Below are 24,434 nucleotides of genomic sequence, written 5' to 3'. Positions count from 1 at the left end.
TCCATTTTGGTTGGCAAACTTTGTAATTCAAGACCTTATTCTTCTTCAATAAGATTTACAAGTTTTACCCTAAAAAAAAATGGATAAACAATATTTAATAGCTTGATTAATTAAAATTGGGATTGAATGGTGAATGTGATAAATCTTGAGTTGGATTGTTTGCTCTTTAGCCTGAATTGATTATTTTTTGTTAGGCGTTTTAGTTGCACTGTAATTAAATGATCGATCATAAGCCAAGATAAACCATAATTTTCATAATTCTTCAAATTTAAACTAGAACCACGTATTGAAGTTCATATGAAAAATAATTTAGTTCGACATGGGCTCGTTAACTTCTGGGACATCGTCAAAAATGAACGTACCAAGCTTCCCTGCCCGAAATAGTGCGAGGAATTTCTTCGATACAATGGTTCGTGCCTCCGAGGTTTTATGGGGTACCTTCAAAGCCTTCTGCAATGCCTCAAACTGTAGTTCGGTAAGGTTTCCCAAGTCATCTTCATCCTCCAAGTCACCATTGAATTCCATTAGTGTTACACACAGGGCGCGTTGAACTTCAGTGACCATATCCTGCACAAAAGTGAATTCATAGCGGCTCAGATACAGTCTGGTTGCAAACAGAGTGAGTAATGACCATCAGTATGTGAATGTCACTATAAATTATCAACCAACAAAAAAGGCGACCTCAATGTAATATACATCAGATTTGCTGGGAGGTTTTCTCCGCCTCGTTGGCACGAGATTTTTAAGATCATAATCAGGCTTATCGTCCAGATAGGGATTCAAGCCTTCGGTTTCTCTTTCAGTCAAGTTCTTCCAATGTAGAGGAGTGCCTCGTATGTTTAAAAGGGCTAATAAATACTGAACGATCCTGTCTTCGCCAACTATAGAATCTTTCACAGACCCTGCATGAACTGGAGGTCAGCAAAGGTATGCATTCATGGTAGAAGAATTTGGTTTCTTTTCATTATATGAAGAATGTTTTGAACCTGCTGCTGCTAGCTTTAATCCAGTTTCTACATCTGGAATACTTGGAACCAACACTCCTGGCGTGTCCAAGACATATATGCTAGGTCGATGTGCAATCTGTATGAAGTAACACATAAAGTTAGGAAAGTAACACAGGATGAATGCAGCATAAACATTGAAAAATAATTTACCTTAAATCCAGCAATATCTTGAGTAACTCCAGGTAAAGGTCCCACTGTGGCTCGCTTCCTCTTCTCCTGCACTATGCAACTAAGAACATCATTGAGCATATGGGCTGGATACAGAGACGCCTATAACAAAACAATGAAAACAATATCTTACCTAGAAAGCGCATTGATGCTATTTGATGGATGGAATTGATTAGGGCCGATTTTCCAACATTGGGAACACCAACCACCATAACAAGAAGAGTTGGCTCCCTCGAGATTACCTCTTTCAGTTTGAACTCCACAAGATCAAGAAGCTTTACATGAGTAAGTGTGATGCAAGACGGAACAATCTCGGTGTCAGGTAAAAAAAACACTAGCTTCGGAGATGGTGCATAAATGGATGAATATCACACACGTCATTTAATCATAAAAAAGTTCTATGAAGAGCAAATTAATATTTTTACATACAAAGCCAGCAGGATAGATTGCAGCTTTAACCAATGAATAAAAAGGTGCTTATGCATGTTTCTAGTTCAGAAAGGTAAGATATAAACAGACCTTTTTAACAGAACTCTTGCTATGTGCATTTATTGGAAGGCAATCTTGTTCGCACGAGTCAAAATAGCGAATCCATTTCTGTAAAACATAGAACAAGCCAACACCGCATCAACAAAAGCACATTTTAAAGAAAACGAATTTGACTCGCAAAATGCTAGTTCCTTTAAGTACATGAAAGGTGACTACAATCAATCAACAGGAAGCTCAGCAGCATGTTAAAGAACGTCATGATAAGCATACTAAAGCATCATCCCCATTTTAACTTTAATCAACGGTGTCTCGATTCACAACTCACTAGCAGTTAAAAATCAGAAACTTAAATTCAAAAAAATGAATTAGCGTTGTGGTACGAGAAATACATAAAATCTTTGATTAAAATATTTTTGAACGCTAGACTGGTGAAAAACCAAACTTAGAGCAATGCACATATTCTTCCACCCCAACCACACTAGACAAGCAACTACGAGGTCATCTTAACCGCATGTCTTATATTTGAAAATTGAAATGCAACCATGAAAAGAAGAAGAAGAATTAAGTACATGCATAATATTGGGGTTCGCCAAGTCTTTCTTGTTGAGAGCAATGACACGCCTTTTTCCCACCAGCATTGGTTGCAGCTCATTATTTGCAGATGACAAAGGTATCTGCACAAAACACCCAATCTCTTAGCCGACAAATCTTCATCCAAACAAAGCAAAATGATTTTTTACAAGGCGAAACTTTTATATATTTTTCAATTACAATCAATGTGCCGACGAATAAACACATCGTGTTAGCTCAGTTTAGGTGATTCGTTCAATTATCAACTCCAATCCAGCTCAGCTCAACGAAAAATCAACCATTTTCTCAAGAAACTAGAAAAAACCCTTTATCAATATAATAATTCAACAGTTAAAATTTGCAAACTAAAAACAAAGAACAAAAAAATTTGACTGTCCTTACCCGGGAGTCTCGCACTTCGATGACGAAATCGGACAACTTGAGACGATCCCGGATGGCCCGAGTGGCGGCCGCCATGTGCCCCGGAAACCAGTTCACATTCCCGCCACCTTTAATGAAACCCATTTCACCAAGCAACGATCCTCTCCTCACTATCTTTTTCATTGTCCCCATTACTGCATTTATCCAATTCTACTTCCTCTTTTAGGAGAATCAAGAATTCCTTCAAATGCAGTGAAATCTTCTCCTTGAACACACCCCTTCTAGTTCTTTCTCCTGCGCTTGAAATGGGCTTGAAATGGGTTTGCTAATTTTGATTATTCGCTTTGATTTTGTAGGCCATGAAATCTCCAACTTCAGCCCTTTATGATTCAAATTTAGCCCATTTGTCAGGCCCCAATCGAGCCCATCTCCTAATCCCGAAAGGTCGAACTCCACCCTCACATTATGACTCAAATTGAGCCCATTATTAGTCCTTAGAGGCCACAATGAAGCCATGGCCATGTCAAAAATAAATTAAAAATCTTTTAGCACACAGGCGTGAAGCATACCAATGGATACTAGTAACTTGCATGTTGGAATACGTCATGTTTGACGTGATTTACGTTTCCACGTGTTTTTTTGACGATGTTGCAACCTACCACCGCTACGTTTCGATACGTATTGAATAAACTTCAGAACTAATGCAATAGTCTTCAAATCACACTAATTAAATAAATCGCGTAAGAGAATCAAAACATGACAACTGACCAAATATTTACCTACTCCATCAACTCGATCACACGTTTCCACATGAAATAGCACATGCCTAACAAGATAATATGAAATACATATACAAAAAAATAATTTTTTCAAGAATCGTAGATCCGTCGTACAAAATTATTTCGTTATACGACGTTACAAGAGTTTTTGTGAGTATAATAATTATTCGATGTGTTTATTTAATATATAAGATTTTTTAAAAAAATAAATTCAGTACTGCACAGTAGAGCCACAAAGCATGCATCCATCCATTGAATGTATGCAGAAACATAATCTTTAATTATTATATATCGTATATATAGAAGATAAATATTAGGTAAAACATTAATTAATTTTTAATGTTAATTACACTCGACAATGAAATTTCCGCAATCCCAAGAAATCTACGAAATTTCAACTCACTGAATGAACCAGATTAAGCCACGTCTTGTAGAATACCAATACATTTATTTAGCATTAAGCGGCACACATGGAATACTTGTCTTCCATGCATTTAATCCCTTAATTATTTCTGATAAATGTTTTGTACATATAAAATTAATGTGCTAAATTTAAAAGATGCATTTTTTTTGGTGGGGCGATGTTGTAAAATACGTGATCCTCTTGCAAATTAAAGTCTGATTGCATGTATGGATCCGAGATTGTTGTGTAATTTTTTAATTTAGTCGAAAATAGGATTTCAAGATTGGTGGTTAATTTCTCCATTGTGCAAACATAGTGCTTCCAAAAAACGTAATGACTCGTGACTTGTCACCCACTACTACTCCCATATATATCGATCCTTGAAATTTTACTCATTAATTACTATTTTTTGTTATGCTAAAAATGAGAATGCTATTTTTTAGAATCACGTCGACGGGTTGACAGATCCTTATTACTTGTATCAAACTAACTCACAAACTTATGGATGATTCGCAAGTCAAAGAGCTACGTCATGTTAGAAGAACGTCAAATTTGATTGCTTTTAACATTGTTCGTGTTGCTTCTTCTTCTCCTCTTAGTTTATTTGGAAGTGTGGAAATTTCTCTATTTGGTTGGAATTATTGTAATTGTATAAAATTATAAGTTTCCCATCCAAAAAAAAACATAAGAAAATAGTACAAAATAAAACGTAAATAATGAGAGGATTATACCAAGACCTCTTCCAACTGCTTCATAACTTAAAACATAAAATGCATACACACTTGAGAAAATAATATAGAGCAACTATATAAAAAGCTTAAGAAGAATGAAGAACCTAGCAAAAGTCTACAACAGCACGGACAAAAAAACAAGACCATTCCCCATGAGGTAGATGTAAAAAATCAAAGTCTACAACAACACGGAGAAAAATCATCAAGTCTTTTGATTCAAATTCATTGATAAAATCTATCTTTTATATGTCAATATTTGTGATACGGATCTATTATTCAACCCGACATAGTAAAATTATTGTTTTTATGCAAAAAAATAATATTTTTTTCACTATATATAAATAAAACTGATTCGACACATCTCAAAGATATAGATCGATCTTTGAGACTGTCTAGAAAAGACATACTCTCAAATCTAATATGTTTCTCTAGTTCGTTTTGCTTGGAACATTTTCAAATTAAATACCAAAAATAGGCCGTATTATTCAATGATTTTTAAATTCTTTGATCTAAAAGTTTCTATAAATTTAAAAAATTATCCATCCAATTGAAGCCTTGATTAAAAACTCTCTGTAAACAGGTGTTGTTTAATGTATAGATAGATTGCCGACAATTTGAAGTAGTTAGTTAAGAATCGAATAATAAGTTAAAATCCATGTTATATGAGATACTTAGATCTGAAAGTCATAACACCTCAAATTTTATCTGTTAATTAATTTTTCACTCATTGTAGAAAATTAAAGATTTCTCCCACACGTACACGTAAATAATGTAGGAAAATGACAAGTCGTTCTACTTAAATTTCAACAAGTGGACTATACACTATTAATTGGTACGAGGCTCAAACATTTGGAGAGAGCCCACACCAATCCAAAGGGGCAAAGATTATTGTTACACGATATGAAATTCACTCGTTATAACGTAGAATTCACCTATAAATATATATATATATATATATATATCGTTTTATGTCGAAAAAAACCTTTATATTTTTAAAAATTTTAAAATTTATTGTTTATAAATATTAAATTTTATTTTTATTTTTTCGGTATATCGTATATACCGAAAATTTCAAAATTCATACCGTTATCGTACTAAAAAATTTGATATCGTTACCGTACCGTACCGTACCGTACCGTACCAAAATCTTCGATATACCGAAAATTCGATATTTTTTTCGATACGATAACTTCGATATACAAAATATTCGATATTTTTATCCACCTCTAATCCTTCTCTCCATTCCAACTATATAGCAACTACCAAGGCTCCTTTTTCAAGTCTTGGCTATACTCAATGGCATTGTTGAATTTATTTGTGATAATAGACGCCAATATTGAAAGTTATGCGCCTTATAATATTATTATGGCTCAATTAAAAAAAGAAATTTATATTTGGTACAATATAAATCAAAAGGAGACAATTCTGTTTGGATGGAATTTTTTCAGTTACATAATTCATGGGGAAAAAAGTGTAAATAAATTTGTGCTCACTATAATTCAAAATTATATAGAATTTTGAAACCTTTCTTTTTGTATATAGTGGATTTTGAATTGACATGAAAAATATAAATTATTTATTCTATTTATGTAATTGATGAATTAAAGACACCAAGTTACTTATGTATTGATGTACCAAAAATCGCTTGTATATGACACGTTGCTTTCGCAAAGTCTGGAGTATCAACAAATCCTTGTATGTTTTCGGTGGAGATCTTCAGTGGGTTGCTCCTACGTCACAAAACAAAGTCAGAGGAACCAGGAGGGTTCCCGACGAAGACACTCCGACGCTCAAGTCAGTGATTACTCGAGGAATAATAATCAAGAGTAGAGCGCTATAGTGCTAAAGAAAGTATGTATACCTTAATAATGAAGTGATTTGAACTATTTATAGATATTCGGAGAGTTTCACGGGCTTTAGCATCTTATGAGCTTTTGTAGAATTCAGGGTCTGCTTGAATTAAATATATATAATATTTAAATAAGCTTGAACCTTAAAAATATTTGGAGTTGACCTTCATGATTAGGCTCAGGCCCAGTTGAATTTTTAGGTGTAACCCATCATAGGTCTCCCACTCTCGGGCGTGGTGTGTCGAGAAGACCGAGAGTAGGAAATCTCGTTAGAACATGTGTAGGAATTTAGTTGGCGAGAACGAATAATGTTTGCCACTGCGAAAATTACGGGGATCGATAGAGCCACCTTGTTAAGGCTCGGGGGCAACGCCCCCGAAAGCTCTTCAGATATGGAGATACCATGATGGAGAAAACGTAGTAGGACTGTGATACAACAAAATTAAAATTTTGGCAAAATAATAAATGCAGTGTAATTGAATAGGAATCAAAGTTCTACCAGAATATTAATTGTAAAAACCAATAGACATTCTAAATCCTAGATTTTTGGGAACTATATTTTTTTAAAAAAATTCAAAAATATTGCCACTCAATGCATGTTGGTAACCATGCGTGACATAGATGTAAACCTAATCCCGTGTTATACTAAGCCATGAAACTAAACCTAATAACTCAAATTAATAATATTGTAATCAAGTTACATTTTAAAAATATATATTCCTTATATATTTATTTAACTTAATAACCAAATGGTCAATCCACAATGAAAATTAAAATTAAAAAACTTAATTTTTTTAATAGTATTTTCTCGATGACATATATCGCAGCTGTTCATTGAACAGTTCCATCCAAATATTAATCTTACTAAATTATAGTCATTCTTATCTTTTCCCTTTGTCTTTTTGTTAATATTTTTCACTTCAAAGTTCATGCTATAGCAACCTCGTGACACATCCCAACAACACAATTAAGTAAACAAAATGCAAAATTTTAATTGGGAATTAATAAAACGGCGCATGCAACTCATGGACCATATATGCATCCCTTGCAAGTTCAAAACTAAGACTTTTGCACATGTATAATTTCCTAATTACTGAAGCACTCGATCCATAATTACAATGTAAAATAATATTTATGTTATAAAAAAATATTTTTTTCATAATTCAGAACATATCAAAAATGAGAAACTCGTCTTATAAAATTAACTCATAAGATATATGATCTTATAGAAGTTTATGTGATTATCATATTACTATTTACTTAACAAATAACTTATCAAGTAAAATAGATAATACAAGATTCGAAATCGAATATGTTCAAACTACCAAACTTTTTTATCGTGTCGTTTCATTTATGTGTAAAGCTAGAATATATGTGTGTGAAAATCATGTGTTACAAAACTTTGGGATATAAATAAGAGAAAAGAATGGATTAAAATTAGCTAGTGTAGAAGACTCTTCAATAATGCAATAATGTTAACCGAGTCAATTAAAGTGACATAATAATTAAAGCATGCAAGCATCTATTAAAGTATATAAAACTCAAAGTACATTGTCCTTAAACTCATTCAATAATTCAAATATCTTAATTTAATTAACAATATTATTAATTATCATACAAACCACCATACATAAATTACAAATATCCAAAGTAACCTATATATTATATATTTTTTATTTTATTTTTCTAAAAAATCAAATTCTAAGCAAAAAAATACTGAGTTCTGGCCCGCCATTACCGTCGGGATTCAACATGTAAAAAGCTTCCGAGTCACGGCTCCCCACAACTCGCTCGAATCGCGCCCTCATGTAAAGCAACTCACCTTCCCACGCGCCGCCTTTCCTGCCGTCGTCCACCACCGGGATCACCCCCGCCCCGACGGAGACGCTCTGCACGGTGCTCAGCACGTGCCAGTCCGACTCCGTGCACACTCTCGACACCGCGTGGCCGCACTTCCTCCCGTTGCAGTACATAGTCCACACCGGCTCTCCGAACAGGCGCGCCGCCGATGATCTCCCTCCGCCGCGCGACGGCGGCGGCGGTCCCTTCTCGCACTCCAAGGCTATCCTCACCAGCCCGGAGGACATCTCCTTCACGAGCGCCGAAGTGGAAACCGCGAATTCGATTATCAGAACCGGCTCCGACCGTGGGTCGTCCTGCACGGAGAAGCTGACGTGGCCGCGGCGGTGTCCGAACAGCGTTCCGGTGACCTTCCTCCCCAGAGACGGGGTGGCCGCGGAGAGGTGGGTTCCCGGTATTGAGAGCCATTTGCAAGAGGGAAGAATCATGGAGGGGAATGAGATGAAAGAGAGGAGAGAACGTAGGAAGGTGGAGACAATACCGCCGCGAGTTCTGTTGAGACGGTGGAAGACACCGGAATCCGGCGGGACCAGAGGGCGGCGGTGGTGTAACTCGTCGGAGATTTCGGGGCTGACTGGGAACGTCGCCGATCTAACGTAGCTTGCAGGGATGATCTTGCTGGTGCTTGTGCAGCTACTGTTTCTTGGAAGATTTCTTGGAACAACTCGTTCATGTCTCATCTTCGATCCGAATCTAAACAGTATATATATAAATTGATGCTGAAATTATGAGCACAAAGTAGTGGAAATGATTATTTTAGATCAGGTACTGAATCAAGATTTTTGGAGATGGCGAAATATATTTGATCATCCAAATTTCACCAGAAAAAAAAAAAAAAGAAAAAAAAAAGTGTCTTTTGAGTGAAATGTAAAGGAAAATGGTGGCAAAGGAGCATTATATATACATATATATATAAAGGTGAACTATGGAGGTTTGTGCTCGTCATTATCATCATTTCAATTACACTCATTACCTAGCCTATAAGTTTTATCAAATTATTCAATTTAGATTTTTAAAAAATATTTAATATATTGGATTTTTTTTTAGAGTAACATTTTTTTTGATACGGTTTCATCCGTGAGACTAGTCAACTCTACCCATATTTATAATGATAAGTAATATTTTTGGCATAAAATATAATACTTTTTAATGGATAACCCATATAAGAGACCCGTCACTAAAAAATGACCCTTGAAACTGTCTCATATGAGTTTTTGTCATTTTTTTTGACAAACTAATATATTCGAATTTTGATTAGTAAGTTGTAAGTACAATATCTAATGACATAAGGTACCGCTTGGTAGGTATGGTAGGTATGATGAGATAAATAATACATAAATAAGTAATATAATGTAATAAAAAATAAATAAAAAACGATAGTGAATATAATATTTGATTTGATTGATGATTTATAATTTATTGTTTTGATTGATAAAATTTTATATTAAAAATAATAAATTACCATTTTACCCTTTTAACAATAAATAAAATATAAATAATATTATTTATAAGGGGTAATATAGTAATTTAAATTAAATAATTTGATTGATGTAAGATAAATAATTGATTATTTGATTGATGTAAGATAAACAATTGCTAGATGGATAAATAATATTATGAGAAGAACGTGAGATGTAAGATAAACAATTGATAGATGGATAAATAATATTATGAGAAGAACGTGAGATTTGATAGGATAAGTTATACACATATTAATAATATAGGCTACCAAACGGATAAATTGAATCTCTTACAAACTATAATATAATTCATTATTTTGATTACAAATTAGATTTGATCTGGTTACAGCTTAATTTAATATTAAAATTAATATTATAAGCGTTACAAAAGAAAAATGTAAAACATAATATTAAAATTAAAGGTTAATTGCATATATTATTTAATTCGAAAAAAAAAATCTATTAATTCTGCATGTTTTCTAACCATGAGTACATACTCTCCCATCTCAATTATATAGTTCACGTTTTTTTTTGTTGTCCCAAATATATAGTCATATGTCATATTTAGTAATATTTTTTTACACTCCTTTACTAATATACCTCTATTAACTACACCTTGAAAATTGTACAATCATTTTTAATACATTAAATAGGGATAAAATAGGAATTTTGTATAAAATTTACTTTTTCAATAATTTTTTCTTAATCTGTGTGAAAAAAAATAAGACTATATATTTGAGACGGAGGGAGTACATTTTTGTATTTTCAAATCTTGATCACAAACATCCTTAATTCTAAATGTGTTTCGGTATACGTGCTCAAGATTTAAAAACAAACTAGTTTATAATTGTCAACAGTTTGGGGATTTTATAGAACTAGCTTATATAATTTAACCCTAAATTTAAAGAGCACCAAATATTTCGGATGCTAGTTTTCTTTCTTCTTTCTTTAATATGCTCATTGCTGACGGCCCCGCAAGCCACTATCAATGATACACGTGCATAGCTTCCTCGACAATGATCTTCTTCATGGTCAGGCCCCCCTGAAATTATTATACACCCTTTTATTACTTTTTTTTTTATAAATTATAATTTGTGTGTGTATATATATATATATATATATATTTTACCATTTTTATGGTGTTTTCGAATTTATTATAAAAACTTAATTTAAATTAAATTAATAATAATTTCAGCAGAAAGTGCCATAATTTACAATACATTTCAGATTATTCCTCAAAATTTTCATCTTACGAATCATTTCGAAAAAAATTTGAAACATATTACCTGAACGAATGGAGTATATATATTATATTATATTACATATAAAGCTTGAGACATATATATATATATATATATATATATATATATTAACCGATTTGGTCCGTAAAAGTGATACTAAAATCAAATTTCATATATTCATCTTTAAAAAAATATACTCATTCATTTTTATTGACAAAATAGTCCATATCAAAATTACACTCTCTTTATTATCCGATAGCATTCATGATCATTTTTAATTTAAAATTTAAAAGAACCGCATATCAACTTATTAATTTATTCTCGATATATGTATCTTTTGTATTTCTAACTTTTTTCAAAAAAAATTTAGATTGTCTTTTTATTATGTTGCACATACATTACATTACGTGTGCATTGATAACTAATATATATAATCAAATCGTTGTCTCTAACCTATATTCATGATAAATGGAAAAAAGTTGACCTTATAAATAACGACGCGACGATCACCTCAGGCAGTGACTTAGAACATATATATAATATGATACATTATCTTTCATTGTCACTTAAAATAATTCAGATGAAAGTGACGTAAAAATGACGTTGTTGATTACGAAAGTCAATGAAAAATATATAAAGTTAGTGCATATGCATTGAGAGGTCATTTTGTCCCCAACCATTTGGAATGGCAAATCTAAAGATGCTTAGGATTAGATATACTCCACTTACTAGGGTTCTCAATAGAGGACACCGAATTAAAATTAGGGGTTTAGAATTAAATATATTAATTTTTGGCCAATTCGGGCCGGTTCCAAATTTGTGGGCTAGTCTATAGCTAGGTTGAGTACCAATTATTATTATTATTTATATATATATATATCCCTCTATATTAAAGCTGTGTTTATTTTAAATGATGGGATTAAGCAAAAATGGATTAAAGTTTGATTATTAAGATAATTTGATAGGATATAGAGTAGTTATGGATAAATAATAATATGTTTAGTTGGATGGATAAAAAAATTTAACTCTCTCACCTTATAAAGATTTATAATCCCATGAAAAATTTATGACTAAAAATCATTTGTGAATCCTATCATTAACGGGCCAGAAGATTTATACTCATTTTCAATTTTGCAAATAAATATAGGATTAGTTGATATTAATTATGTAATCCTTTATTTATCAAGGCAAGTAAACGCAGTCTTTCCCCCTTAGACACCATCTTTTCATTTGCCGAAATTGTCCTTTTGTGATATAAATATTATTTTTATTTTTATTTATTTATTTTTTTAAATTTCCATATTTTTTCAGTTAAACATTATATATAAGATAAATTGATAAATAATTTAAAATTAGTTTTTATATTATTTTATAAATGAATAAAAATTTAAATATTATCGAAAAAATAAAATTTATATATAACATACAATATTAAATATATTATATGATTTTATACACATGATGCGTGTGTGCGATTATGCTAATAATTTATTATTGAACTGGTGGCCTACCAAATATTTGACTGCAAAGATCCATAGAAATTTTGTTGACACGTGGATTATTTCTCCACCTAAAGAACAACATTGTAAGTACCTTCCCTAGTTTGCAATGGATTTGTTCGATCCTGGCCTTGAGATATTTAATCATGATATATAATGAGTTGCATATTATTTTTCATATATGGTGTACTGCATTAACCTGAAAGTAGATCAGGCCAACGGTCGGGTCTAACCTTGACTCGGCCTGTGGTCAACAAGTCGGTCAATCGGATCAACGGATTTGACCCGAAATCAATCGGTTGAGTTGGAACCGGCAGGTCCAACCCGTTAGGTACCGTAGGATGGGTCGACCCGATAAGTTAGCTTTTTTTTTTTAGAAAAAAATTATTTATATATATTTAATATATAATGAAATGCGAGTGAATGTAAATATGTAATTAAATATAATGAAATGAAATATATATATTTTTATAAATGAAATATATATTTTTTTACATAAAATATTAAAAGTTGAAATGTTATATATCTTTTTATTGAATAAATGTAATTTATTTTTTTATTGAGATAATGAAATATTTGATAGAGTTTTTATAAGTTCAATTCTGCAAAGATTTATTTTTTAAAATCAATTTTATACGTTAAATATTCATTTAAAAATAATTTTTTAAAACAAACAAGGGTCGGACCGGACCCGGCCCGGAAACCCTGGTTCCACGAACTAAAACGTAATCGGCCACGGGTGGGTCGGTCTTTTGTTGAACCGGACCCGGCCCATGGCCAGGTTTACCTTGAAGATTGTCTCAAAGGTTGCATCGAATCGAATCAATTAGGGGAGGAGCCGGGATTCAAAATTAATTAGGACTGGCTCCACTCGTGTTAAACAATATATGAGTGAAAATTGAGTTAAAATAGAATCGAATTTTCTAGAATCGAATTTAATATTTTTTTCGATAAAATGAACCGATCGAACTTTACTGCGAAGACAAAAAAAAAAATCAAACAAAAAAAAATCTATTATTTTGATCAATAACCAAATTAAGTTATTTCGATCTTTTAGAATTTTTTTTAAAAAAAATCAATTTTACTTAAAAAAAATTTGTAGTTAAATTTAATTAAATAAATTTAAATTATTTATTAAAAAATATATTTTCAAGTTTAGTTCTATTATTCAATACAATTTTATTTAGAAATACAATATTTAATTTTTTTTATAAATATTATGGTTGTTCAGTAGCAAAAGTATTATATTATGACAAACACTCCCATGAGACGGTCTCATGGGTTAATTATGTGAGACGACTTCCTATTTGAGTCACCCATTAAAAAGTACTACTTTTTATGCCAAAAGTATTACTTATTATTGTAAATATGGGTATGATTAACCCGTCTCACGTATGAGACTGTCTCACAGGAGTATTACTCTTATATTATAATCCAAACCAAGGCGACATAACCAATTTTTTAAAATATAAAATTGAACTTCTGAATAAACTGAACCAATTTTTCAGATGAATTCAATTAGGTAGGTTATTTCGTTTGAAATTGATATTTTCTGCTCACCTTATAATGTAATTGATGTGACATCTTGATATCTACTCTTTTGGTTTAAAATAATTTTTAAATTTTTATTTTCTTCATTTCCTGAAATATATAACCAAAAAATTTCAATCATCCTAAAAAATTATAACAAACGATCATTTTTCAAATTTCATTATTATTCAATCTTCTGTTATTCTAACTATAAAAATTGCAATACAAGCTAAATAATAATTGCAAAGGGAATATTCTCAAAGATTTCAATTTTCAACCAATTGATTTATTTTTCCTAAAATTCGTAACAATAGTTTTTAGGGTAAAAATCTAAACTTAAAAATTCATATATATCATAATTAAGTCAATATTATCGAAACTAAATATTAAAAAAAAATTAGAGTTGTCGAATATAACTCAAAATCACATAATTTCAAAATCTAAAACAATAAACCAACCAAAAATATAAAATGAAGTGTTCAATTTTTATTTTTTTTGCCTGGGACTGATTTTTAATTTTTTTTTAAAAAAAAAATTAAAGCTATAAAAAAAAGTGGGTGGGACTAGAGCCCACCCTAGTCCAAGGGTGGCTCCGTCCATAGAATCAATGGCTTATAATGTTAACTAAATTGACCTGAGTAATATACAGTGAAATCAAACTCGTACCTGATATTAATCGAGTGAATCAATCGTTCCGAAACAAAGTTTAATAGAGAGCCCAAAAAGATATTTTAATTACGATGCACTACATGTTTGCGAATTGCGGCCACTCCTCCTAGCTAGGCTGCCAAATCCCGCCTCTACCTAATTTTTCTTCTTCTTCGAAAATATATTCAAATATAATATCAAAAGGGGAGAAAATATGGTACGTTCAATGCAAATCCTTCCTAACACAAACATCTGTTATTAATTGAAAAAAAATCTGCTAAGGATTGGATTTTTTGTGAAGATATAATAGTTAGTTTTTGATGAAATGTTGATGATGATTTTGAACTCATAAATTTGTTTTGTATCTATATATAGATAGATTTCAAGAAAGTGGGTTGATTTGGGGCGAATACATCCACTAGACCACTACATAGTTTGATTTCCATTGGATTTTGATTAGAATTATATTAGTTTTTTTTTTACGGTGAATTACATTAGTTTTAAGTTTGTTGTAAGCGTAACGATTTAGCCATATTTGCTCAAGATATATTTTAAATAAAATTTCATTCTTAATTATAAATGTCATAAGTTTAGTTTTGAAAAATCTTCTTTAATCAAAAGATTATTTTAAAAAAAAAATAAAGAAAGAAAGAAAAAAACAACACACTTCATTGTTTTGTGGCCAAACTTTTTAAGTTCATGAGTAATATTATCATTGATTAATCCAAGCAAAACTGGAGAAATATATGTATACGCGTCTCAATTTGAAATTCAGTTCGATTTTATCAATCCAAGCAAGTCAATAAATTTAAAATCCATAAACTAAAATCAAACAATCTAAGCACAAGCATTTTCATGGAAGCAATCTCATATGTTGGGGCGCCATATCAAAGGTGAAATTTAAGAATATAGAGTTATAGACTATCCTTTAGTTTTTATGATAAAGTATCATGGAAAAACAGATATAATATTGTATGATGATGATAATGTATGTTAGGTATTATGGACATATAGCACCGTTTGGTTTGAGTGATAGGATAAGTAATCCATAAATAAGTAATATAATGTAAATTAAAAATAAATAAGAAAAAATAGTTAATACATTATTTGATTTGATGAATAAATTATAATTTATTTGATTTAATTGATGTAAAATTATTAATTAATAAATAGATAAATAATATGACGAAAATAAGGCGAAATTTATTTGGATAAGTTATACATAGATTAATAATACATCAAACCAAAAAATGTCAAAGAGAATTAATAATCATTGGACTATAAAATTATACTTGAGAATCTACATAAAATAATGAGATTTTGATTTTTATACTATATCAATACCCGATATTTGATTAAATACTCAAATAAAATATTACGCCGTACATTCCACAACTGAATAATATTATTGATCGAGGATCACAATTATTACATAATTTTTTAAAAATAATTAGTCAGTTTTGATTATAATCTATCTCGAATATAAGAATCCTGCTGCCCTCTCTGCCCTCCAAGAGTTAGAAAAGAAATATTTTTATGTTAATAATTAATATATGTCCTCATAATTACTTAGATTTTTATAATTTTAATAGCTTTTCATGGCCGCGTATCAATACAATAGAAATTAAAATAAACACTAAAAAAACATATCAAAAGAATATTTAAATATAAAAATTTTGATTTTTTTTTGAATCAATATTTAAATGTAACTGGAACATTATTAGTGACTTTGCCAGGTCCTTTTCCCCATCATCTCTTTTTGAGCCCATGAGCTCCAAATACATTTTATAGCCGAAAAGCTTGATTCACTTCGAATTTTTATATGCACTCAAATTATATATTACTTTAACAATTTTTCTCTATATTACTTTGACAATTTAGAACTAACAAAAAAGTAAGGCATCAATAATATTATAATATCTATACATACTATAAAGATCGATACCTTTATACTAAAACTAATTCGGATCTTCAAAGACATATCAAATTTTATTTCTCAATGTACCATTTCCCCTTAACACCATTCTTTTTTAAAAAAAACAAAACAAAACAAAACACAAGGGAAAAACTCGACTTTGAATTTAAAAAATATTTTAACATCATTATATTTCACACAATTAATCTCGACATATAAATTTATATTTTGTATTAAGATTTACTTCACATGCATGAAATGTGACAAGATTTATAGTTACTTTTGTACATAGAGATCTGCCGATATATGAAAAATTATATGATCATGGTTATTTTTGTTGCCACACACAAGATATGCTACATGCCTAACATGCTTTTATTACAAGAACACGATGGAGCTTAATACACCGAGAAGACAACGTTTCCTTGTTTTGCCAATTCACCCTAAATAACTATGCTGGAATCATATCATCTTGTCTGGTGATATGAGCAATAAAGGAGTCCAACTCGAGTCGAGAAACACCGCCTTCTGCAGTTGCTTGTCCAACAGCAGCAGCCAACTCTTGCGCCCTACGTCTAATCTCATCCCCTTCTTCCGACGCCATTAGTCTTCGAATCACATTCCCAATAGTGGCCGCTTTCACAGGCTGCTCGCTATCAGCCCACTCCCACACAGCAATCCCTATTTTCAGTATTTCAGTTATCAACAAAGTGTTTCTTGGCTGTTCTGAATGCATAGGCCAGGCTGCCATAGGCACCCCCATTGCTATACTTTCTATACACGAATTCCACCCACAATGACTCAAGTACCCACCAGTAGATGGGTGCGCCAAGATTTGTGGCTGTGGTGCCCAATCTCTCGCCACAATTCCCACCCCTTCCACCCGTTCTTCGAACCCTTCAGGTAGCCCCGCTTGTCTAACGTCTCCTCCTTCGAAGATGTTTCCTTTGTCGCCATCCCTCAGTACCCAAATGAACTTTTGCTTGCTTTGTTCTAATCCCAATGCTAGCTCTTTTATTTCTTCATCCGATAGTGTAGTTGTCGAGCCAAAAGCTACGTAGATAACGGATCTTCGCTCCTGCTTATCAAGCCATTTTAAACACTTGTGTTGGGTATCAAATTTCTGTGCCGAGGAGAGTGCTTTCTGAGGAAGTATAGGTCCTACTACCCAACTCTTTCTATCCCCGGCAACCTCCTCCTTTGCTAATAGATCCAAAAAAGGGGCTTCCATCACTCTGCAGGTGTTGTAGATGTCTCCAGATCTAAACTTATATGGCTCAGTCTGGAAAGACATAAAATGCAGGATCTCCTCTGTTGCGCTGTTTTTGAAAGACGGCAACTCTTTCGAGAATTTTATCGGGAATGGTACGCCCATTTGGTCCCAGACAAGAGTGGCCTGAGAAAAAGCTGAGATACAGTGTAATGCATAGGATTCTGCATTAGAGATCAAAGCAACATCCTGAACCACATACGCCATGACAACATCATGAATAACGATAACTCTTTTATATTTTGATGACAGATCTTTCATGTAGTCACCCACCGGTTCTCTTTGTTGCAGTGTGGCATCGAATGCTGGTTGGAGCTGTGAAGGGAATTTGTTCGAAGAGTTGGGATCCGGGGAAGGAGAGGCGAATGACGGCGTTGGGATATCGTGAAACTGGATATTGGCGACATCCGATGGGTTCAAGCCATTGACACGAGCTTTGGCTTGACGGATGTGGATTGCCGAACTGAGGTAGTGAACCGGTATCTGGTACCGGGATATAATGCAGGAGAGTTGCAGGAACACATTGAGATGTCCATGGCCAGGAAATGGCACCATCATCACAACAACTTGAGTTGGTTCAGTGATGGTACAATAATCATTTTCTTGATGATCTTTGGAGCTACCAATTGAAGATTGCATCTTTTTGTCACTTGATTGAAATTGAGTCCTCCTTTGACCTGAAGGTGATCACTCCACTACTCAAAAGTCCAACCCGAAATTCGAGTCCGATTATTGGCTGGAGTAAAATGGCAAATCTACAATCGAAATGGGCATTTCTTAAAAACATACTGCATCCTTTGTCTTTAAAAAGTGAGGGCACAAACCAATCAAATCGAATCAAATCAAATCCCAGGAAAAAAACATCAAACAATAGCTTCCCAGATCGATTCAAGCATGTTCGAGCTCAAGCTAGACTAAGCAAGTAATTGAACTCGGCTCGACACAATAATGACGAAAATGGAGCCCTTCTGAACCAAACCCTTCACTTACATTTCAAACTTTGCCACGCAACATCATTTGGAGTGCATAAAAATCACCTTAAATTCATGATAAAGCATATAAAGTGTCAAAACCAATCCAAAAATATACGATGCTAGCACATGAATTATACAGAGAATTAAGATGAAGACTCCATGGTCTTCTGGGCAAGCTACTGTTGCCCAAAATTTAAAAACAAAGAAGACGATGAATCATAACTATTGAGTTTACCAGAGTGATGTTTCAGTTTCCGTGAAGGAGATCGGAGGAAAAACTTCAACCCACCAAGATAAAGCTACCTTGCCAGTGAACTTGAGCTACGCGTCGATTAAATGCCGATACAAGAAGTCAATTTAAGTTTGATTTCTCAAATATTTTCTTTTGAATTTTACAAAGATTTCAATAGCATGAGCCACGCGTCGATTGAATGTCGGTACAATGAAGTCAATTTATGTTTGATTTCTCAAATATTTTCTTTTGAATTTTTTTTTTTTTTAAAACAAGAAGATATATATAAAACTCAGTTGCGATCGCGGATTACAAATCTACCAAAAAACGCTGGACAGACATCAGAAAACACAAAAAAGCAATCACTATACAAAGTCTTAGATGTCAAAACATGAGCAACTCAATTTGCTTCTCCTTGGACAATGATCAATAGAAGCTATAGGGTGTTGCAAAAGCAGCTCTTGAATAGAACGAACTAGCAATTCTTCCATAGCAAAAGGTGAACACTTGAAAATTTGTTCAATCACAGTGGAAGCATCGGATTCAATAGTCCACCTTGACCAATTATAAGAAATAGCCCGTAAAATACCTTCTTTTAGAGCATGTACAAGGATGTGAGAAAGTTGGTGTGGTCAAGTTGGTAACTTGATCGCATGATGATGTCAGCGTTGATAACTTCATTGTACATTTCTACAATGATATGGTGATGTTGTAGTGGTGATGTTAAAATATTATTTTTTAAACTATTTAAATAATGTTTTTAAAACATAATAAAAATACAATTAACAAATTAAAAATATACATAATTAAATTTAATAATTACATAATAAAAATGAACATAAATATAAAAAATTAAATATTATTATTTAATTATATTTAATATTTTTAAACATAATAAAATTGAACATAAATATAATAAATTTAAAATACACATAATTAAAATTTAAAACTTACTTGAAATATAAAATCACTCGAAATAAAGATTACACACAATAACAAAATACAAAAAATAAAAAAAATACAATAAATTTAAAAGGATTACAACCGAATAAAATATAATGAGATAGCACTGAAATAAATTACTAATTGAATCTTTTTCGAAGAATTTGTTCTTGCATCTTCATGTAGTACTGACGCTGAATGTCAGTGAGCCTTGGATCATTAACATCTTTTTCCATGATTCGATTTTCTTGTTCTCTCTCCATTCTTTCTTGCTCCCTCACCCTCATCTCGTGTTCCATCATCCTCATTTCGAACTTTTTTTTCCATATTTTGAGTCATTGTTGCATAATGCTCTTTTGTCAAAGCAGTCATTCTCTTCATCCCTTTTTTTTTTCTACTTCATGTATTGTTTTCAACATTTCCACCATATTTATATCTTTCGATCATTCTCCTCTCATTGCCCTTTTGAAGGCCTTCCGTCCCATCGACCTAGTGGTTTTGCTCACTTCTTGCACATCATCTCCTTCTTCGCCGGTTTGTGTGTCAGATGGTGTGGAGAAAGAAGATGGAGATGATTCACCATCATTATTCTTAAGCTTCTTCGTAGCATTCGTCGAACCTCCTACGAATTTATCGAACGACCATATCTTCCATTTTGGTTGATCCTTCAACACTAACCAAGCTTTCTCATCGGACCATGGATGGTTATGATCTTGTTCGTACATCGTTTGAGCTTGAGCATACTAAACAAAACAAAAAGAAACAAGTTCGAAAATGTTGAATTAAAATTTAAAAAAATTATGAATTCATACCTTCATATCAAATGAAGATCCGCTTTGGTTGAGTGCTTCAAGTTCGCTTATTTTGTTTTGGAAGGCGAACACTCGTTTTGAAACATCATTCCAATGTTGCCGCATGTTGTCCGATGAGCGTATTTTCCATCCATTTGGTAGCTCATGGTTATATTCATTCCAAACCAATCCCCAAAACCTCGAGTTGCTTTGATCATTGTCAAGTGCCGGATTGGTTGAAGCGTTGCACCATGACTTTGCGAGACGTTCATCTTCAACCTTCGTCCAAGGTTTCCTTCTAATGCCTTCACCACCATCGCCAACGACAATATTTTTTCCTTTCCTTCTAGATTTAGTAGACGGGGCTTCAAAGGTAGGAGGCGATATTTCGATGGGATTTTGGGAGAATTGAGTTTGGTTGAACATAAAACTCAACATTTGATCGTCGGTGAATTGAGAATTATTTGGTGAAGGAGTATTGAGATTATTATTTTTTCATGAATCCATTTTTGAAATTGGATTGAAAATATAATGAAAGTTTGAGAATATAGAATTTTTGGAATTCAAGTAGTAGAAATTGTGAATTTTATGAGATGCATCCAAACCTATTTATAGAAGAATGCTTGAATTTAAAAAATATTACCGTTTGTACTTTTTCAGAATATAAAAAAAAAAATCAGATTTTTTTAATTTTTTTTTAATATTTTTTTTTAAAGAAAATAGGCTGGGATTGATCTGACCGTTGATCTTCAACGGCCAGATCATCCCAACCATTTTTTTTTTAAAACTTCCTTTTTCTTTTTTTTTTTTTAAGATCAAAGGGCCAGATTTTTCTGGCCCTTTGATCTTCAAACGGCCAGAAAGATCTGGCCGTTTATTTTTAAAAAAAAAAAATTTTATTAAATGGTGAGCTTCACCACGCGGAAGGGGTCCACCTTTTTTACCACACGCGAAAACTTCCGCGTGCGGTATCCTCGCCCCTTGGAAGGGCGAGGTGATGAAGTGGGCCGGTCAAGTGGGCTTGATCGCTCCACTTGACCGACCCTTGTACATGCTCTTATAATCATTATCTTCACCATATCTGGACCCAAGTACAAATACTTTACAAAGATTTCAATAGCATTTTTTTTAATTATTACAAAGGAGGAGGGGCCGAGGGGAGTAATCAAACTCGATTTTCCGTCTGTTGACTGACAACTAAGATCAATTGGACAAGAAGTCCGGTCACTGCTATGGGCCTTTGGGGATCAATTGGATTACAAGTCCGGTATCTGATATGGGTCTTTTGGGCCACTGGTTCGGACTTCAATAATAAAAATCTGACAGGCAAGTGAGATCAATTGGACTATAAGTCCGGTCTCTGCTATGGGCCTTTTGGGCCAGCGGTTTGGACTCCTTTGATAAAAATCAAGTTACCCGACTCCCATTAATAAAAAGTTATATTGCTAAGCTAAAGCAACAATCCATACAATTTATAAGACATTGATGATATATTTCACTTTATTATTATTAGTGTATGGTTGATGGAGTTTTTTCTTCTTTTAAAAAAAAAAACAAACAAACAAATGTATTAAAGGCCAACCAAGTCAGAGTTAACAAAAGAACGCAAAAATAAGGGGCTACAGTCATTATGCACAAAAATATGCCCTGCACAAAAGGCCCTAGAAGCAAGTTCGTGGGCTACACGGTTGGCCATTCTAAAGCAATGCCGAATCGAAAATCCATGAAGCTGATTCCATAGGATTTTAAACTAGATTTTTCGTTGATTTTTTCGCGTAAAAATAATTGATTATTTTGATCGATAATTAAAATTACACCGCTTTTTCTGGTATGAAACATAATCGACCAACTCTAATAGCCTAGCCAAAAGTTTATACGAAATTATTCAATCTTTTTATGTGATGACTCAAAAATGTGGAGACAAAAGGGCATGGATCAATATACACGTTAGAAATGTTGTCTATGGAGAAAAAGATGCTGATCAGTGATCCTTTTGGTTTTGGGTCCCCCTTTATTTTGGGAACTAAAAGATGAAATAGGGGACTATCAAAACAATAAAGAATATGAAATAGCCCAAATTGGCCTTTAAAGCTGGTGATGGGTTGGGGGCTTGAGGACCGTTGTAGACTGTAGAGTCAAGTTTTGAGACTTTTTTTTTTTTTTTGAGACTTTTTGATCTCTTTTATCAGACAATAAGTTGTCCACTAGACCACTACCTCAAAAGTCATTATGTCATACGGTTTTCTAGGCTTTTTTTTTTTTTTTTGGAGAGTTACTTTCATCTTTGGAGGATCTAATATTTCAATCGGTTTTTCAAAATCGGACCGATGAATTTGTACCAAATGGTTTGATCGTACTATCAGACTGGAATATTGTTATATTATTATATAAAATAGAAATTAATATATTTTAAATATCTTAAATATGTATATATAATTAAAATATCTAAAAAAATCAATTTCATTCAACGTTACCAAAATTTAAAAAATCTGAACAACAATATATATAATCAAAATATCAATTTAATTATATATAATTTTTAAACAAAAAACAAATCAAAATAACCTCAAATACACTGAAAATAATATTTTAAACAAAGTTTAAAATTATCATATATATATAATCAAAAATAAAATTTTAAACTTTTAAATATAAAAAATAGGCGGATCCCATCGGTTCTTGAATGAATTTGACCAATTTTGACCGATTGGACTGTAAAAACAATTTCTAATATTGGTCTAGAGTGGCTCGTGATCGGTTTTTGATCGACCAATCGATTTGATCAGTTTTTTTAAAACACTAATTTTAACACGTAGATAAATAAAAACTCAAATTGAATGAGAAGTTAAGTGGGATGATAGTATTTAATATAATTTTCGTATTAGATGAAATAAAATATCAAAAGAGATTGTAGTTCATCTCACACCTGCAAATTGTTAATTTCATGTTAATACCCAGTCCTAAAAAAATATCATCCCAAAAACTCAAAAGACTATGGAATGAGACTAAGTTCAGACTTCAATATTGATCATATGTAATGTAAGCGTCTAATACACCATATTTTAGAAAATCCATAAAAAAGCATATCTTTTTTTAAAAAAAAATCAACAAAAACGTCATCCCGCGTTTTAAATCAATTATCCAAGACCTGAATATAAAGAAAAACACGTATTTTTCATTTGATTAACATAAATACATCCGTATGAAGACCACATCGATTTTCAAAATCATGTATGTTCACACATGCAATACACAAGATGTCGGAGAAGAAAACATTAATTTTGGTAAAAAAATTTAGACATCTAAGACCACACAAGTATTCATTGTTTAAGGCTTATAAAAGATTGGCTTACCAAAATTCATGTGACTGCCTGTCACCCAGTGGTACAGTTTGTAAAGAAAACGAGTTCAGGGATTGTCAGAATTATTTTGAGGATAATGTATTTTGTAAATACGGCCAAAGGGCTTTTTTTTATTTGCCTAGTAACGGTCCATTTGGTGAAGCTGATTGGAAGCCACAATTTTGTGCTGGCACATGTGCCACTGCCACCCCCTTCTTATTCTTTATCTCCTTCTTTTGGTATACTTTGGTTCGTGTGATAGGATAAATAATATTTGCATAAATAATAAAATGTAATAAAAAATAATAGTTAATAAATTAATTGATTTGATTGATAGATTATAGTTGATTTGA

At 32.4% G+C, this 24,434-nt stretch overlaps 3 protein-coding genes across 5 annotated transcripts; all 3 read right to left on the bottom strand.

Annotated features, from left to right (window-relative positions):
• Nucleotides 1-253: 253 nt before the first annotated feature.
• On the bottom strand, nucleotides 254-2,919 carry LOC140892469 (short integuments 2, mitochondrial). The gene is made up of 8 exons (XM_073301365.1): nucleotides 2,637-2,919; nucleotides 2,234-2,338; nucleotides 1,695-1,772; nucleotides 1,309-1,450; nucleotides 1,158-1,228; nucleotides 987-1,083; nucleotides 682-902; nucleotides 254-567 (listed from the first exon to the last, which is right to left on the bottom strand). Exons 1-8 carry the CDS (start codon nucleotides 2,805-2,807, stop codon nucleotides 310-312), a joined length of 1,143 nt encoding a protein of 380 aa, XP_073157466.1. The 5' UTR covers nucleotides 2,808-2,919; the 3' UTR covers nucleotides 254-309.
• Nucleotides 2,920-7,899: 4,980 nt separating this feature from the next.
• LOC140886668 (protein MIZU-KUSSEI 1) lies at nucleotides 7,900-9,097 on the bottom strand. The gene has a single exon (XM_073293386.1). The coding sequence runs from the start codon at nucleotides 8,916-8,918 to the stop codon at nucleotides 8,073-8,075; it is 846 nt and encodes a 281-aa protein (XP_073149487.1). The 5' UTR covers nucleotides 8,919-9,097; the 3' UTR covers nucleotides 7,900-8,072.
• A 7,640-nt stretch (nucleotides 9,098-16,737) lies between these two features.
• On the bottom strand, nucleotides 16,738-19,149 carry LOC140886667 (zeatin O-xylosyltransferase-like). Of its 3 annotated transcripts, none has more exons than XM_073293384.1 (2): nucleotides 19,011-19,149; nucleotides 16,738-18,556 (listed from the first exon to the last, which is right to left on the bottom strand). In XM_073293384.1, the coding sequence occupies exon 2, from the start codon at nucleotides 18,438-18,440 to the stop codon at nucleotides 16,983-16,985; it is 1,458 nt and encodes a 485-aa protein (XP_073149485.1). In that variant the 5' UTR covers nucleotides 18,441-18,556; nucleotides 19,011-19,149; the 3' UTR covers nucleotides 16,738-16,982. The 3 variants fall into 3 exon arrangements, with proteins under 3 accessions (XP_073149485.1, XP_073149483.1, XP_073149486.1); XM_073293382.1 differs by having other exon boundaries at nucleotides 16,738-18,838; nucleotides 19,011-19,137; XM_073293385.1 differs by having other exon boundaries at nucleotides 16,738-18,478; nucleotides 19,011-19,137.
• Between the last annotated feature and the right edge of the window lie 5,285 nt (nucleotides 19,150-24,434).

The sequence above is a fragment of the Henckelia pumila genome, chromosome 3, assembly GCF_033568475.1.
Source record: "Henckelia pumila isolate YLH828 chromosome 3, ASM3356847v2, whole genome shotgun sequence".
Taxonomy (NCBI): domain Eukaryota; kingdom Viridiplantae; phylum Streptophyta; class Magnoliopsida; order Lamiales; family Gesneriaceae; genus Henckelia; species Henckelia pumila.
The sequence above is the reverse complement of the archived record's forward strand: the minus strand, read 5'-3'. Positions and strand labels throughout refer to the sequence as shown.